The 16,073-nt window shown below is 43.5% G+C and overlaps 1 protein-coding gene across 1 annotated transcript; it reads left to right on the forward strand.

The window, feature by feature from the left end:
- The first annotated feature begins 809 nt into the window (after positions 1-809).
- Positions 810-15,611, forward strand: LOC8050490. The gene is made up of 2 exons (XM_029973068.4): positions 810-1,424; positions 14,282-15,611. The coding sequence occupies exons 1-2, from the start codon at positions 1,352-1,354 to the stop codon at positions 15,478-15,480; spliced, it is 1,272 nt and encodes a 423-aa protein (XP_029828928.2). The 5' UTR covers positions 810-1,351; the 3' UTR covers positions 15,481-15,611.
- The last annotated feature ends 462 nt before the right edge of the window (positions 15,612-16,073 follow it).

Raw genomic sequence — 16,073 nt, forward strand, 5'->3', positions numbered from 1 at the left:
TAAAACATTCTTTCGCAGAAGGAGCGCTCGCGCTAGAAAGGCACGTTTGAAAGCCAGGAGTGCTGGCTAACTCGCGCTTGTAGCTTTGGCTGCGGCCTCAGCTTAAAAGCTGACGCACACTTCACTCGTTCCACTCTTTCCCGCCTCCTCCTTTCCTATATCCTCTCCAATTTTACCTTTCCCCAACTTGACTCTCCTCGCAGCTTTGGAGAGGTGAGCCCTAAGGGAATTATCTTCCCCGCAAAAAAACGAGTTTGTACGTAGGCCCTTAAAGGTGAATGAAGTGTTGCTGTCAACCATCATACCCTTACCCATATGATTGCGTATAGGAAACACGCAGGCGCCTGCCTATATGAGCTTTTTTCTTAAAGCGGTAGCCTTTATAGGCCCTACCACACTCAAGGTCTCGGAACGCCCTTGGCTGAAGTGCTCGGGGCTGAAGCGGGGTGGCTGAAGCGCTCGTGGCTGCAAGGGCTCTTGTGCCCATGGCACAAGAGCCCTTGGTTGAAGCTCCGGTCGCGGAAGGTGTTAAGCTTCGGTCGCCTAAGCCCCGGTCGCGTAAACACCGGTCATGAAAGCGCTGGTCGCGTAAGCTAATAAGCGCCGGTAGCTGAAGCTGAAGTGACCTAACGTCCTTGGCGTTGTCCTCGACGTCGTCCCAGAGGTCGTTCTTGAGACTGCCCTAGAGGTCGTCCTCGAGGTCGTTCTACACGTCGTCTTTAATGTCTTCCTAGAGGTCGTCCTAGACGGCGCGCTTGAAGTCGTCCTCTAGGACGTCGTCCTTGACGTCCTCCTAGACGCCGTTCTAGAGGTCGTTCTAGAGGTCGCTCTAGACGACGTTCTCGACGTCGTCCTAAACGTCGTACCATTTCCTTTCCAAACTATTTTCACTCTTCGATGCTTCTTAAAGCTAGCGCATTTCATCGCGTGTTATCAAATGAACAAAGATGAAACTTTTTTTTCAAATACATTCCCATTAACTAATTGACTAGCGAATTCGATCGCAGCACGAAGAACTTTCTTCAACCCCAAGTTCCGACCGCCTCAAAAACGGTCGACGACGCTGCAAGCGCCACCGCCAGCGCTCGGCGGCCGCCGGCAACGCCAACCTGCACGGGCGCGGGACATTCGGAGTCCCACGCTAATCGGCGCCGCTAATCGTCGCAAGGAGGATGTAACGCGCGACGTTGCGAGGCCACTTCACAGAAGCCGCCGCTGGCGCGAACGCTTATCTTGGTCGCATGAACAAAGGATCTGGTGACCAGCTCGGCCAAGTCGACACTCGACTGCGGGCACCGACGGTAGCAAGTACGTCGGCGACTTCGTTGTGGTCCGGCGCCGTCAAACAAGCATGACTCGACGCGACGAGCTTCTGGGCTTCTTCCTCGTCACGCTATTCGTGGCTGTCTACGGACAGCGTCCCGGTAAGCGAACTTACTCCGTTTCAAAAAATTATGACATAAAAAAACAAAACAAAAATACAAGACCCGTACTAAGTCATCCTTTGATTTTAACATTCAACCTCTTTCATTTGTTTTCTACTCGGTTTCCTAAAGAACTACTCATTCATAATTTTAAATTACGCCGTCCTATTTATACAGGTATGATAGTCTCCGTAAACTTGGAAATCGCAAGGCGCGGAGTCTTACCTCCTTGCTTATTGATTGCGTAACTTCTTATTGGTTGCTGGCGATAATGAGATGCTCGAAATTCGCCAAGCCTTGTATTTCTTAAAGTGCCAATGACTATAGCTAACTAAAAAGTTATTATTGTACTTTGGGCAGTCAACATCGTAACCCTCAGATAAGTATTCGTACTTTTGAAAAAAAAGGTTAGAGATGCTAAAAAAAAAAAAAAAAAAAAACTAGATTAAAGCATGAGCACTAAAATGGTTTTACAATTATACCTCCTACCATTTCAAATTTACCCCCGACTTCAAAATAGACAAGATGCAATGGTCGCGAAAACGCCTGTCTCCGCACCAATACGTATTTTAACACACGAATAATCGGCACGAAACAAATATATGTCTTTCGTACGCCGCCATTAGAGACTTTTTTTTAAACAACGCCGGCGCTTGTTGTTGTCTTTATTTTTTTATTTTTTAAAGGAGGGGGTGGGATGGGGGGGGGGGGGGGAACTAGAGAGTTTTGGGTGACTGGCCAACGCTATCAGTTCTGTCTGTGATGACTGTGGTCTAGGGGGCGTTTTGACTCGTTTCATGTCAGCGATTATGCAACGACCGGAAAGCTTTAATACAAACAATGCTCATACACGAAGAGCGGGGCCAATTACCTAACTGCGTTACGTCGTTTTTTTGTTGATTTTTTTAATTTACTTCGTCTAAAAACCGAGAGATGTGCAAACAATGTGACGGGCATGTTTCCAGCCATCTTCCTGTGACCTCGATGCTAACTTTGTCTTGAGGACGCGAAAGGCGTCCGGACAGACCTCAAACACATCGCAACTTTCCTGCTCTCTGCGATAGGAATCAAAGAAAGAAAAAAAAAAAACATTTAGAGCAGCATAGTTTTAAAATGGACCAATTTGCGCTCGCATTAGATTTCTTTTAGTTTCTCGCCGATATTACACCCCTGCTTAAAAATAGCTTCTATACTTCGTCTCACCCTACGATGGACCAAAAGCAAAAGCTAAGCACCGACCGATCCAATCACGAGCCACTTAGAACTTTTGCTGTATTTCGCTTTGATGCGCGTATCGTTGACCACGTCTCGGATCACTGATGAGGGGACGGGTGAACAGTGGTTCGAATCGAAGATGACTGAGTGAATCAACAATTTTACGTTGCAAATAAAGCCAAGGCATATAGGCTTTTTGCAGCGTCGAAGCTATAGAAATGATGCAGCGCTTCTGGATTGGAGCATCATTCCTCCATTCCTAATCAATGTTAAGCGTGTCGTAGTATAGCGTGGGACGTGATTGGACCTGGCGGCCTGTGGCTTTGGCCTTTAGTCCATCGTAGGATGAGACGAAATATAGTGAGCAAAAATGTATATTATTGTATAAAATAACTATGTGGGGCTTAATTTTTTTAGAGGTGTTAATTTTTAGAATTAATACGGCTTGTTCTTCTCACCTTTGCCTGGTTTTGACTGCGCCGAGACGCAGCAGAAATGTTCATTCTCTTCATGCAGTTTTCATGCGGAGGAATTTACTTCCTCTCGTGCGTTTTGGCAGTTTACAAGGAAATCAATAAGTTTTCATGCCCACGCACTTAACTGACACGCCCCTTTATGTTTGAAAACGGGGCTGGAAATTCTGGTTTCCTCTCTTGCTTGATACAATAAACCTTTCTCATTTCTTAAGCGCGCATTCTACGACATCCGTAAATGAACTATTTATGACTTATTGTCATTTGACAAGGTGACACACCAATTAAAGATTTAGGTCGGGCAGCTATAGGACTTTTGTTTTCGAGGGAATAACCGGAAGAGCTATATTCCGCTCTCGCTGGAGCAGGACACTTTATTACATTGCAGCCGCCACTAAAAACTCTTAAAACTTACAAAGCACACACTTTTCCGCAAACCCCCTAGGAGACTCAATCACTGCGATTTGAGGTGAGATATCAGCGAATGAGAAAAGGTTGATAATATGTTTAGACAGTAAAGACAGTCTGCGCTGTGCCAATTAGATGGCGCCTCGCCATGCCACAGTGAAAACAGTTTATTGTTTTAGTTCTTTTTTTAGAGCTAGACATATTTTTAGTTTCGTCATTCGCCAATAGTTCACCGTAGATTTCAGCGATCGGCTCTTTCAAGCACTTCGCGGGAAAAATGGATGCTCCAGATTTTTTTTTTTTTAATGCAGTTACATGGTTTTGTAGCCAATGACGTGCGGCGTTCACCGATCAGAGAACCAATCACGAAGACAGAAGCAACAACGTAAAATAAGCGACGCCCTGCGTTTCTCAAGCGGTCGCGGACTTTACTATCAAATTTTAATAGGTTGCAGTAAGAACGAGCGTATACACTGCAGGAGTTCCAAAGATCAATTAAAGGAGAATGTTAAGTTGCGATTACACTCTTTACTTGAAAATGCTTTTTTATCCTTTCTTTCGCATCGAGAAACAAAATGGAACTGCGATGCACCATCGAGTAAAATCATATGTATTACAGGTATCACAGAAGGGGCCGTACACCCTGCGTAGTTATTTTAAATAATTTGCGAGTTATCGACTCGCTCTAAGAACCTATAACTCAGGTATATCAATTCAAGTAACGACTTTCGATACGTACTACTGCTCCTAATGCTTAACTGCCTCAATGTATTGGTTGATTCGCGGTCTTTTAATCTTACACTCTAAAAACAAAACCGTCCATCAACACTTTTGCTGGGCCCCTTGGAGAGCTAGACAATTGCTGAAATCAGAGAGGAGACTGAAAATATGTTTAGACCTAAAACTATATTCGGCGCTGGGTCACCAAGCGCGGCGCTTCACCCGCTTCCGTCGTGCTCAGTGTCACAGCAAAGAGTGCTTTGTGGGTCGAAAAACATTTTTAATGTCGCCATTTGCCGAGCTCTCTCTGCGAACTGTAGCGACTGTCCCTACCAAGTGCTTTGCAGTGCTTTGCGTACTATACTTCATAGAGCGTCGCTTCTTACGACAGAGTGTCTTCTGGAATAAGGTCTACCACAGCTTCGCCATCACGCTCTTCGCGTAGGAAATTACCTTCTTCCCTAAGGCGTAGTGATCGTCTACAAAGGGGCTGCAACACGCAAAAGGTAAACTGGGTCCGGGAGCGTTCAAGCGTGATGGGGATGGTACAGGTAACGTCGGTGCTCCACGGGCGACAGCCGTCATTGCGTGTTCCGCCTTCTTGTTTTTGTTTTTGTTTTTTCGTATCTCCGGAAGTAAGTCGCTTTTAAACATGTTGTTGAGCATTTTGGTCGCTATTCTTAGATGCCCGGAGTGGCGTAGGGCTGACAATCGCGTGTCTGAACACGTGACATGTCTACACAATTGGTAATTTGAATACCCGCGAAGAGACCTTTATCATTTCCGTTTGGCCTATTCACGAGTGAATCTGTTATGCAAAAGAAAACGTGACCGTTTAAAGAAGGCGTTGGAAAACAATACCGCGACGAAACGTCTCGGGAAAATGAAGCCAAAAGGAAGAGTGGGACATTCTTTTATTTTTTTTTTTTTACGGCCGCGAAGGCGGAGCTCTAACCCAAGAAAACAATAACATAAAACAAGCACAAATGGAAAGAGAAAGGTGACGTCATTTACGGTGGGAGCAAAAAAGTAGGACCGAACATTAAGTGGTTAAATGCTTTGAAGTATTAGTAAGTAGCTACAAGAATACATCAGTAGCTAAATGGGTGTCAAGTCACAATTATAACTTAAGAAAAAAACAACAAATTTGTGAGTTTTACGTGCCAAACCAGCGATGGGCATCTGACACGCTCCAGCGGAGGATTGGGGATTAGTTTCGATCGTCTGGGGACCTTTTGACGTGCAAACAAAAGCTTGGTTACACGGCGCCTAGTCCGCAATGAGTCTCCGTCAGATAGCGTGCGCCTCGGCCGGGATTCGAACCCGCCACATGGGGATCCGTTGGCCACCGCTCACGCCTCGGAGCCACCGAGGCGGCTATTAGAGTTTAAGAAGTTTCAGTGTGGCTTACATATTTTGAATAGAGTATAACCAATTGGTTCAGTTACCGTTACTTCTAGAAATTATGTCAAAAGAACGCAGATATAGACCCTTTCAGGCAACATTTCATGGGCGCCGCCATCTTGACGTCACGTGACCCCGCCGCCATAGCCGCCCTTCAGTTTCTCGCCGTTCCTCCGCGTTGTGTGCTGCACCGGCCACTACCGGAGCTTTGTTTTCGCGTTTTTTTACGTTCCGCTTTGAAATCGTGTGGTTTCTTTAGGTCTTTTTGATATTTCGGGCTTTCATTTAATCATTTGATATCTATATTTTAACAAAGCTCTTGTATTTTCTTATTTATGAAATGGAATCGGACAGCGAATGGATCGACGATTCAGGATTATGGTTTCAGAGACCATGTAAGTTCATCCCATTCTAACGTTTTTCTCGCTAATAAAGGGCAGTCAACGACATTGCGACATATGCAAATTTCAACTGACGCAGTAAGGCTATCCAGTAGTGCTTCTCGCTGCGTGTGCGCGCTCGTTTCCGTAAAGCCGACCCCATGTAAGCGACTTAGCGTGCGACGAGACGAGCGACGGCGACAATGACGAGAGCCAGCGACGAAGATTTCTCAGTGTCGCCTGTTGCATCGCTCGGTTTTTTGGATTTCTAGAAAACGTCGCTCACCGTCTTGGTCGCTTGCTCCCGTCGCTTCCATGCGGTTTGCCTCGTCGCGCGACTGCCCGCGAGCGACAGCGAAGCTGGTCACCGTCGCTTGTCTCGTTGCTGGCCGAATCGCTTGCATGCGGTTTATACTTAATATCGAGGCGCCAATGGTTCAATTCTGTGTGCATGGAAATTAATTGAGTATAAACCGCATGTAAGCGATTTGGCGAGCGACCAGATAAGCGACGGCGACCCGCTTTTCTGTCGCTCAGTCAGTCGAGGCAAACCGCATGGAAGCGACGTAGCAAGCGACCAAGACGGTGAGCGACGTTTTCCAGAAATCCCAAAACCGAGCGATGCGACGGGTGACAGTGAGAAATCTCCGTCGCTCGTCTCGTCGCATGCTAAATCGCTTACATGCGGGTCGGCTTTACGGAAACGAGCGCGCACATGCAGCGAGAAGCACGACTGTGATAGCCTTACTGCGTCAGTCGCAATTTACATATGCCGCAATAGTGTTGACAAAAACATATGCCGCAATAGTGTTGACAAAAAAATTAGCGACAAAAACGTAAGAATGGGATGAACTTACATGGTCATTGAAGCCTCATAATGTTGTATCGTCGACCCATTCGCTGTCCGATTCCATAAATAAGAAAATACAAGAGCTATATCGAAATATAAATTTCAAATGATTAAATGAAAATCCTAAATATCGAAAAGACCTAATGAAAATACAAGATTTCAACGCGGAACGTAAAAGAACACGAAAACGAAGCTCCGATAGTGGCCTGCGCAGCACACAACGCGTAGCGACGGCGGGAAACTGAAGGTCGGCTATGGCGGCCCGGAAAGCGCGCGAAGGGCGCGCCGACTGGTGGCAGCTTGAGTAACTGACTCGCTGAAAGCGTCTATACATTGATTTATCGCAACATCATTTCCCCGCCTCAAGAATGGCCGCCAGCAGAATGTTGATTCAAAAAGAAAAGGATACAATACCATTCTCGTTTTGGAGACCTGAGCAATTGAAACACACCTTAACGCCATGGGGTATTTTAAAACCAAATTGAAAACAATTTAGTCACTGTTTTAATCATTTTGGCTCTAAGAATAAATCTGCGTTCGTAACCCGATCGGGTTCTAGTTCAATTAGCTGTAACCAGCTCAATACCGCTTTAAGTATAACTCCTAAATGTCCACCAAATAGAGGCCCCCTAAAACACTGAGTTTTCTTCCAGTTCTTAGTTATTTAACTAAAACCACTTTCATGACACCTCTGATATCTTGAAACACATAGTAGAATATCTCTTGGAACAAATAGTAAATATCTGGTAAAAGAAAAAATTAAAACTCTTTCGCTTTTACTATCAGGCGCGTTAAATGTAGCGTCTTTTTCAAAATTTTCATCGGAAAATTATGTAGCACGCTTTATAGGTACAATTGCTAGATACTTTGCCAGTAATATACACTTGAACGCAAGGTTAGTATTCTAGGCACCAAGAAAGCTATAGCTGGAACAGATGAGCTCACTTTGCCGCTAATGTTAAGGGAACCGGACTGCCAAATGTAAAACGTGAGTACGCGAGCATTGAACCTAAGGCTAAGAGATAGTTTCGACAGGCGGAGGTTCCACCCGTTGCCGTAACAAAGTGGCACCTACAAGTCAAATTACGGCTTTTGCCAGTTACTTATGCTGCTATTTTGTTTGTAAAACCCGCAGCGCAACTTCAGTCGGCGTTGCAAAGAATGTCGCTAGTTGTACGACGTTCAAGTGTGCCTTTCGTATAGGGACATTTAAGCCAATCCATTGGCGCCATCCGATCTGTACTGAACTTTTTTATTTCATTAATAAACTATTTTCTTACTTTTATTTTTCATATTACTGGGAGCTTTTGTCAGTGACCATAATAGTGTAAAATGAGATTGCAGCAGTTGCCGATAAGCATACCAAAGAACGAATCACAAAGCAAAGAGAGTGAACATAATGTGCGTAAAAAACGGGCAGCATACAGCAGTACTTGCTTCGTCTAAATTTTGAAGTGAGAAAAGTTCCTTGTACGGTGAGTTATAGGTAATTAACGAAGGAGTTTATTGCCTGATACAATTTCAAAAGAGAAAGATATATAGCTCAGAAAGATATATGAATGGTGTGTTGCACGGTTTTAATTTGTAACAAAACAAAACAAGCTCTTCAAAGTTTATAACCGATATGCAGGTAAACTATTTTATTACACAAGCGTGCCAATGCCGTAGCGAGCCATTCGGCAATCTGATGTAGCAAAATACTGGGAAGGCAGAAATCGCGTTCTTGTTAAATATAGAGTTTCTTTACTTCATTGTATTGCTAAATTAAATTCACGTATTTCAATCGGCAAGTTTTCTTTTTTACACGTTGTTATAAAACTTGGAATTAAAGTCATTATAATGAAAGTCAAATAAGTTAGATTATTCTTGTTGAGGAATGTTCATAGGATTACAAATTTTCGCGATGGCTTTAAATCAAGTACCGTATACTCCGGCCTACAAGTCGCACCTCCCTAAAAACAGCTGTTTTCTGAAAAAAAAATTCGGTAATTAAGTCCAACCTTTGTGTAAATCGCACCTTTGTGTAAGTTGTACGGTCGGCGCGGCGAATTGAATTTTGAAAATCCACCTTTGTGTTTTATGACCCTAATATATGCGGAAGCGTGAGCAAGTTTAAATATTCTCGTCATTGTATCGAACTAGAACTAAAAACCCTTTGGCAAACTTGTGCAGTTAACGTCGGTACATATAGAAATAAAGGCATGTAAGTCGCACCGTTGATTTAGCCACACCGACGCAAGCTTTAAAGGAAAAAAATAAAACTTATGCGGCATAAGTCGACTTTTTTTTCTTCTTCTTCTTGTGTGCAAAATACGTAATACAAAATATTTCGTTTTAAACTTTTCACAGATTCTCATTTTGCAAAAACGTAATCATGAGAAACGATGACAGAGCTGATGACACCGGTCATTGTCCTACCCCGCAGCACGCCGCCTTCTAATGCTCTTTGCATTGATCGCCCTCGTACATCCCGTGCAGCGGTTCCCAGCAAGAAAGGAAATGAAGAAAGTGTCAAAACGAAGGCCTCTGATGCTGACGGAACGGATATTGCTAGCAAGTTCATCCGCTTCTTTTGCAAGGGTCGTGGTGACGTCAGAACGCCGAGCTCTGACTGGTTCTGATCGAAGTATAGTGGGTATATCAATTAATCTCTGCGAATCAATAGGGCTTCCTGAGAGAGAGAGGTAAATCCACTAAATCTGCTCTGCTCAACATTAAGGAAACATTCATTTATAGCATAGAAAATAAGGTCTACACGACAAGGTATATTTCTAGACTTTAACGAACTTTCGAGTCTATTAAACATGATATACTTTTTAACAAGCTGCCAGACTACGAAATTAAAGGCCTTTCATTTAAACTATTACGCAGTTATTTATCAAATCGTACCAAGTTCGTGAAACCCAGTAATATAGCATCAGACACTGATCATATAACCTATGGTGTCCCCAGGGATCACTATTAGGACCTATAATGTGTCTTCTTTATAATAATGAAATTGCTTTCCTTCTTCATACTCCAGACATCGTTCTCTATGTTGACGATACCAATGCTTTGGGGGTTTTTTTCGTCCAAAAACCTATCATCTCTACTTCCTGTTATAAACCTGTGGCGTGAAAATTTATCGAAGTGGATAGATGCCAATCAGCTTTTTCTGAATGTTAATAGAACAAAGTATATTGTTTTTGCTTCAATTAACAGGCCAGTAAATCTTACCAGTCAATTATAATTTCAGTCACGATCTTTAGAACGGGTTTCCGAATGCAAGTTCTTAGGTGTACAGTTCCATGAAAATCTTCGTTGGACTTCACATGTAAGACCCGTGAAACGTAATATTGCGCCTGTCCATCGATATGCTGAATAGATTTAGAACATTACTGCTCACATGGCTAAAGCGTGAGCTTTACTTTTCTACTCTTCATTCTAGACTACATCATTGTTTACTTGTCTATGCTGTTACATCCAAATGAAATAGATAGCCTTTCAGGGTGGTCCGACAGATGGAAGATGTTTCTTAATACATCCAAATGTAACCATGTTAGGTTTACAAGAAAACGTAAAGTAATTCATTCAGTTTTTCTTCTAGGTAAGCAGCCTTTAGATCTTGCTACTGAGGCAAAATATCTTGGAGTGCTGTTGCCCCATGATTTGAGATGGAATAATCACGTCACGGGTTTATGTTCTAAAGCTAGCGGCATGTTACATTTCCTCCGTCGCAACTTTCGGCAAATTTCTGCGGATTTAAAAGAGACTCTTTATTTCTCTTACGTTCGACCGATTTTAGAATACGCGTGTTATGTGTGGGACCCGCGTACGAAAACAAGTAAAAATAAAGTCGAAAGGATTCGAAACCAAGCGGCTAGATTTGTTTCAGATAATTATAACTTCAGGGAAAGCTCCTCAGAAATAAAGCGCACACTGGGATGGAAATCTTTGCAGTTTAGAAGGAAATGTCTACGTTTAAAGTTTTTGCACAATTTTTATTATGGGAAACAGGTCTAGATAAGTCAAAATAGTGTATAACCCTTTCCTACATTTCTCGCAGGGTAGATAATTCCAAACAAATTCGAGAATTATGTGCGAGGACTGATGTCCCTAAAGTATTCGTTTTTTCATCAGACGATCCACGAATAGAATATGCTCCGAATGCCTTAGAACTTTTTTTTTTTTGTTTCTCGTTCAGACGACAGCATCTCACAGACCGAACGTTGACACGGTAATTCGAATAAGGAGTAAGTGCAGGGCTCAAAAGGCTTTGAACTTCAAAGGTTGGTTGGGGGCAGTAGGCTCGGTGTAAGCAGTTGATACAGGGAGATCTTTATCATTGTTATCAGTGGCCATCACCGATTTGTTATGCTTGATTCACTTGGTCAGATTCTGCTTGCGATTTTCAGCGTCGACGTTGACCATCTCAGCTACGGTTCACGATATCGCACCCTGAGCGATGTCGCTACTGAAAATACCAAGCAGAATTTCATCATGCGAGTCAGGCTTTAGCGTCCATTCAGCGGCGTCCACGGGGAATGAATCGCCACATGTGAGATTATTCAGGCGAAGTGTTCGGGTGTAACGAGCCTCGTTAATTTCGCCGAGGTCGCTAAAGTAGTCATCCATTGCCAAGAAGACGTACAATCAACAATTCCAACGCGAAAAAGAAAACGAGGAGTCACACCGACGCCGACAACATCGCATTCCTGCAATTTGTTCATGACCGACGACGACCTTATTGCCCACACTCCATCACGCACGCGCGGCACCAGTGGCATTTGCTAGGGGCGCTCGGGTTTGTTCGTAAATATGAGTTGGTCTTTTGTTCGGAAGGTTGTTCCACCTGACAAGGGCGTCGATAAAGTAACAATAAAGCTAGGCCTTTGAGCTGCATTTTAGCCGGGCTATTTTGCACGAGTTATCAAACATTCAAGAAACGTCACTAAGAGGGTGAAACAGTGACTAATGTAAGGCAGGGTGGTCATACATTTTGTGTACTAGACAAATGCGGGATAGTTTACAACGAATAGAAAGATTGTGAATGTTCAGTTGATCTTTCATGGCAGACACAATGGAGCAACGTGAGAAATAAAAAAAAAAGTGAAACGAGAGGCTCCGTTCTGAACCGATTCACTTAGGTTTGCTAGAATAAATTGGTAATGACTGCAGATCAAAGAAGAATATTCTGATTTTGGGCGGACAAGGGCTACATAAAGAAGGCCTCCGAAAACTGGCTCAAGAAAGCGCGAAAAAAAAAACGGAAGACTAGAAGGAGCACACGAACACAGCGCTGATTGGCGACTGAAAATATTTACTCCCCTGCGAAACAGGAAGTAAACAGGAAACGGGGTAGATAGGAACAAACCCATTACCCCGATAAAACACACCCAGCATGCCGACACGTACTTAGTTACACATGCCGCACCCTTTGATAAAATCCACCTTTTCACCCGCCAAAGCCACCGACCAGGCGCTAGCACACATATAATTGCGTCATAACTGGCCATAAACCCTTGGCGGCCCGGGTGATCAGGTGTATTTTATGAAGGGGTGCGTCAAGTTTGTGCAAGCACGTGTCGGTATGCTGTATTTTTGTTTTCTTTTTTTTTTCTTTTTTGTTAGCGGGTTGATTGTTTTGTTTTTATCTTTCCCGACTCTTGTTTACGTCCTGTTTCACGCAACAGTGAAATCTTTAGCTGCCAGTCAACGCTATGTTTGTGCGTTCCTTCTTCAATCCTGTTTCTTCGCGCTGCATATTTTCACTCAACATGTGCTAATCAACTGACCCACTTCTACACATGGTTTATAGTAGTAGGGTGGCTGATTTTTTTTTTTGCTCGTGCTGATGGTTTAGCACCATGAGCACCCTCCCCCCCCCCCCCCCCTTCCAGGCTACGCCACTGGATTGCCTAACTTGGTTGACTGCGTGGTAGTACTTGGTTCATCATGCTTCTTTTTTGGAATGCATTTTAATGTCAGTAGTTCGCAGACAAAATAACTTGATAAATTTCACTAGACCTCGCTAGGGACGAGCGACTTTGCGGAAGCTTCTGCCCCGACCGTGCTCTCACATGCGGCGTGGGGAGGGTGGGACGATAGGCTGATGAAATATTATGGAGTTGGGTGCATTCAGATGGGATCGAGGGGGCGGCTGGTTTACATTTGTAATTCGCCTACTATTTTCGAATGTCGTCACCTAATTTATGATATAAATAAATCAAACAATATATTTGTATAGAAAAATGCTGCCGGATGCGTTTTGTAGGTGTGTTTTGCTACCTCGTATAAAATTTAATTGAGAAAAAATAAAAATACACATGAAGCCCTTATGGCTGTTTTTCTTTTAACACACTCTTCAAGGACGTATTTAAAAATAAAATTGGCGTCTTCATAAGGGTAATAACAAGTCAGATCTTTTGTTCTAAACGAGTGATTTGTCTGTTCAGTATTTCACTAATGCTGAAATAGCATGGAAAAAGTTCACTGCGTTCAAGCATGATCTAAAATCGTAAGTAAAAGCCAAATTCAATAAAAAAAATACACATGAAGCCCTTATGGCTGTTTTTCTTTTAACACACTCTTCAAGGACGTATTTAAAAATAAAATTGGCGTCTTCATAAGGGTAATAACAAGTCAGATCTTTTGTTCTAAACGAGTGATTTGTCTGTTCAGTATTTCACTAATGCTGAAATAGCATGGAGAAAGTTCACTGCGTTCAAGCATGATCTAAAATCGTAAGTAAAAGCCAAATTCAACATACTGCAGACAAAACAAAAAATTGTACTGGACCCCTTCTTAATGGCTACGTCATCGGGGGCATATGTAGGGGCAGAATATAAAATATTCGCCACATTCCCAAGGTACAAGAATATTTAAGTGGTCATTATCGCCAGCAAAGCTGATATCCACTTCATACCGGTTACAAACAAGCAAGTTTTATGTAAAACTATGCTCTTGTCGCACTCAGCATCAATTATAAACGTATTACTCTCATTGTAATTCTATAAATTACGAGATAATATATTATAATCAACCAGATTTTTTTTTTGGCAAAGCAATTTTAAACTGGCTATTCCTTGCAATTCTAAAAGCGTACGATTCTCGTCGGATAATGAATAGTTTTAATACGCAAACGTGATCTGCTAGTACCCTTGATTACCAAGCCACCACTTGGCCTCCAGTTGAATTAAAAACAAAACATAGGTTTTATGAAGTAAACTAACACATGGCACTGGGATTGACAAATCCCTTTGGGCTGTGCGCCTGTCTTTCATCTGGAGAACGTTGATAACACGTAATCAATCTGTTTTGTTTTCCTTCCTTGAGATTGCCAAGCATTTTATGTCCTTACGTTCGTTCTTGGGTTACAAGACATGTTAAGACACGTCTCAAGATCCTGCTCCACTTTTTTTATTTCAGTCGAACAAGACCGCTGGGGCGTCTACATTTCGGTGTCCTCTGTGGTGGAAAGAAGGCAGCTGCGGCTGCTTGAACTCAACTGGTACAACGTGCCACACGACATATGGCGGGAGGCCTACATCTTCTTGATCGACCGAGACCCTAGAGAGACACCCTGGACGGTCCTTGAGTCACACCAGGTCACTGGCCCCAGCGGAACCCAAAAGACATCTGTGGTCTTCCCCAGGTTCAATTGGGCCAATCTGACAACGGACGCTTGCCTGGGGTTTTGGGTGGTCTTATCAAACCGTCCAAACCAAGTTCCGTTGGCGAGCTCGTGCATCAGGGCGCGACCCCACTGGATGCAGCAACACTGCCAAAAGCTGGGCCATCTAAGCTTTTCCCAGCTCTTTATACCAGGAACGCACAATTCGGCCATGTACGACGTTAGCTCCCCGGAGAGCGTCTCCTTGGTAGATCACTTTCTGTTTAACCAGGAGGAACCCATCATCAATCAGCTGTACTATGGCATCAGGTCATTAGATCTCAGGGTTCAAGAGAAACGCGGCGAGTTTTGGATCACCCACGACCTGGTGCGAGGGCAGGTCACAGTTCGAGAGGTGCTTCAGCAGGTGCGACAGTTTGTGGAAGCCACGGGAGAGCCTGTCCTCCTAGACTTTCATCGATTTACGACTGGCTTCAGTAGTAAAAACAATAACAGCGTGGAGAATCATCAAAAACTAGTGACTCTTATCACGCAGGAGCTGGGAGATTTTCTGCTCGAACGTGACGGCACAGCAGTTAAGCTGGCTGACATCTTAGGTCAGTGTCAACCGGTCAACCGGGGTGCTCGCAGGAGGCGGACTGTCATCGTATGCTACAACGCTCCGTACTTTGGGCAGGGGTCATACTACCTAAGCCCTGGTGTCAGACAGCTCTGGGCGAACGCGGTCAACTTGACGTCTCTGCGGTCCTATTTAGAGAACCGCGTGTGCGAGCCATCATTCGGCATTGCCACGTCATCGATGGTGCAGATGACGGCTCGGTTTCCGCGGAACCTCGTGAGCAACCGCAAGCTGGCACAGCAGGTCAACTTTCCTGCCACCGGCTGGTTTAGAGACACCTGGTGGCAGTGTGCGAACCTAGTGGCGATGGATTTCTTTTTGGGCAGCAATATAATCAATGTTGCCATCGATGCTAACCTTAGGAGAACAATGTGACCGATGGTTTTAATGAACACACTAAGATGTTTTCATCTCTCCGTGAACAGAACAGTTTTGGAATATTTCCTTTGTGAAAATCGGCAGAACGTGATCATTTTCAATGCTATTAAAAACAACATTACGTTGCATTCATGGGTATGGGTCATTATTTATGAGAATATACTTATAAGATTATGTTCAATTTACGTGTTCAAAAATCATTCCGGCTAAAAACAAAAGAGCCATACGCACTCAAACGACCCGTATTCCATACTGCCACACGAAAGACCCTTATCAAGCAAGATCTAAAATTAGATAGTTGTAATAGCGACACTCCTGATTTTAAGGGGTTCAGGACATTATCTTATATCGTACACGTATTATACACAAAAAACACACCACATATTGTCGGTGCTGTGTGCTACATCTATCTTCTTGAGATATCACTAATTTGAGAATTATTTAAGGCAAGTGAAAGAAGACAATGTCATTTATGTGTGATGCAAAGACATTTTACATATATGGTAGACAACCATTGCAAAACATAAAACTGACTCGTGCTTCATCACAAAATATGTAAATAATATGGGTATTTTATTCGGTAATATGGA

This window comes from Ixodes scapularis, unplaced genomic scaffold, assembly GCF_016920785.2.
Source record: "Ixodes scapularis isolate PalLabHiFi unplaced genomic scaffold, ASM1692078v2 PGA_scaffold5__190_contigs__length_132052651, whole genome shotgun sequence".
NCBI lineage: Eukaryota > Metazoa > Arthropoda > Arachnida > Ixodida > Ixodidae > Ixodes > Ixodes scapularis.

Coding starts and splice junctions, on each gene's coding strand:
- LOC8050490 (XM_029973068.4), top strand. CDS start 1,352: ATGACTCGACGCGACGAGCTTCTGGGCTTCTTCCTCGTCACGCTATTC. Junction 1,425..14,281: donor TGTCTACGGACAGCGTCCCG/GTAAGCGAACTT, acceptor TTTTTATTTCAG/TCGAACAAGACCGCTGGGGC.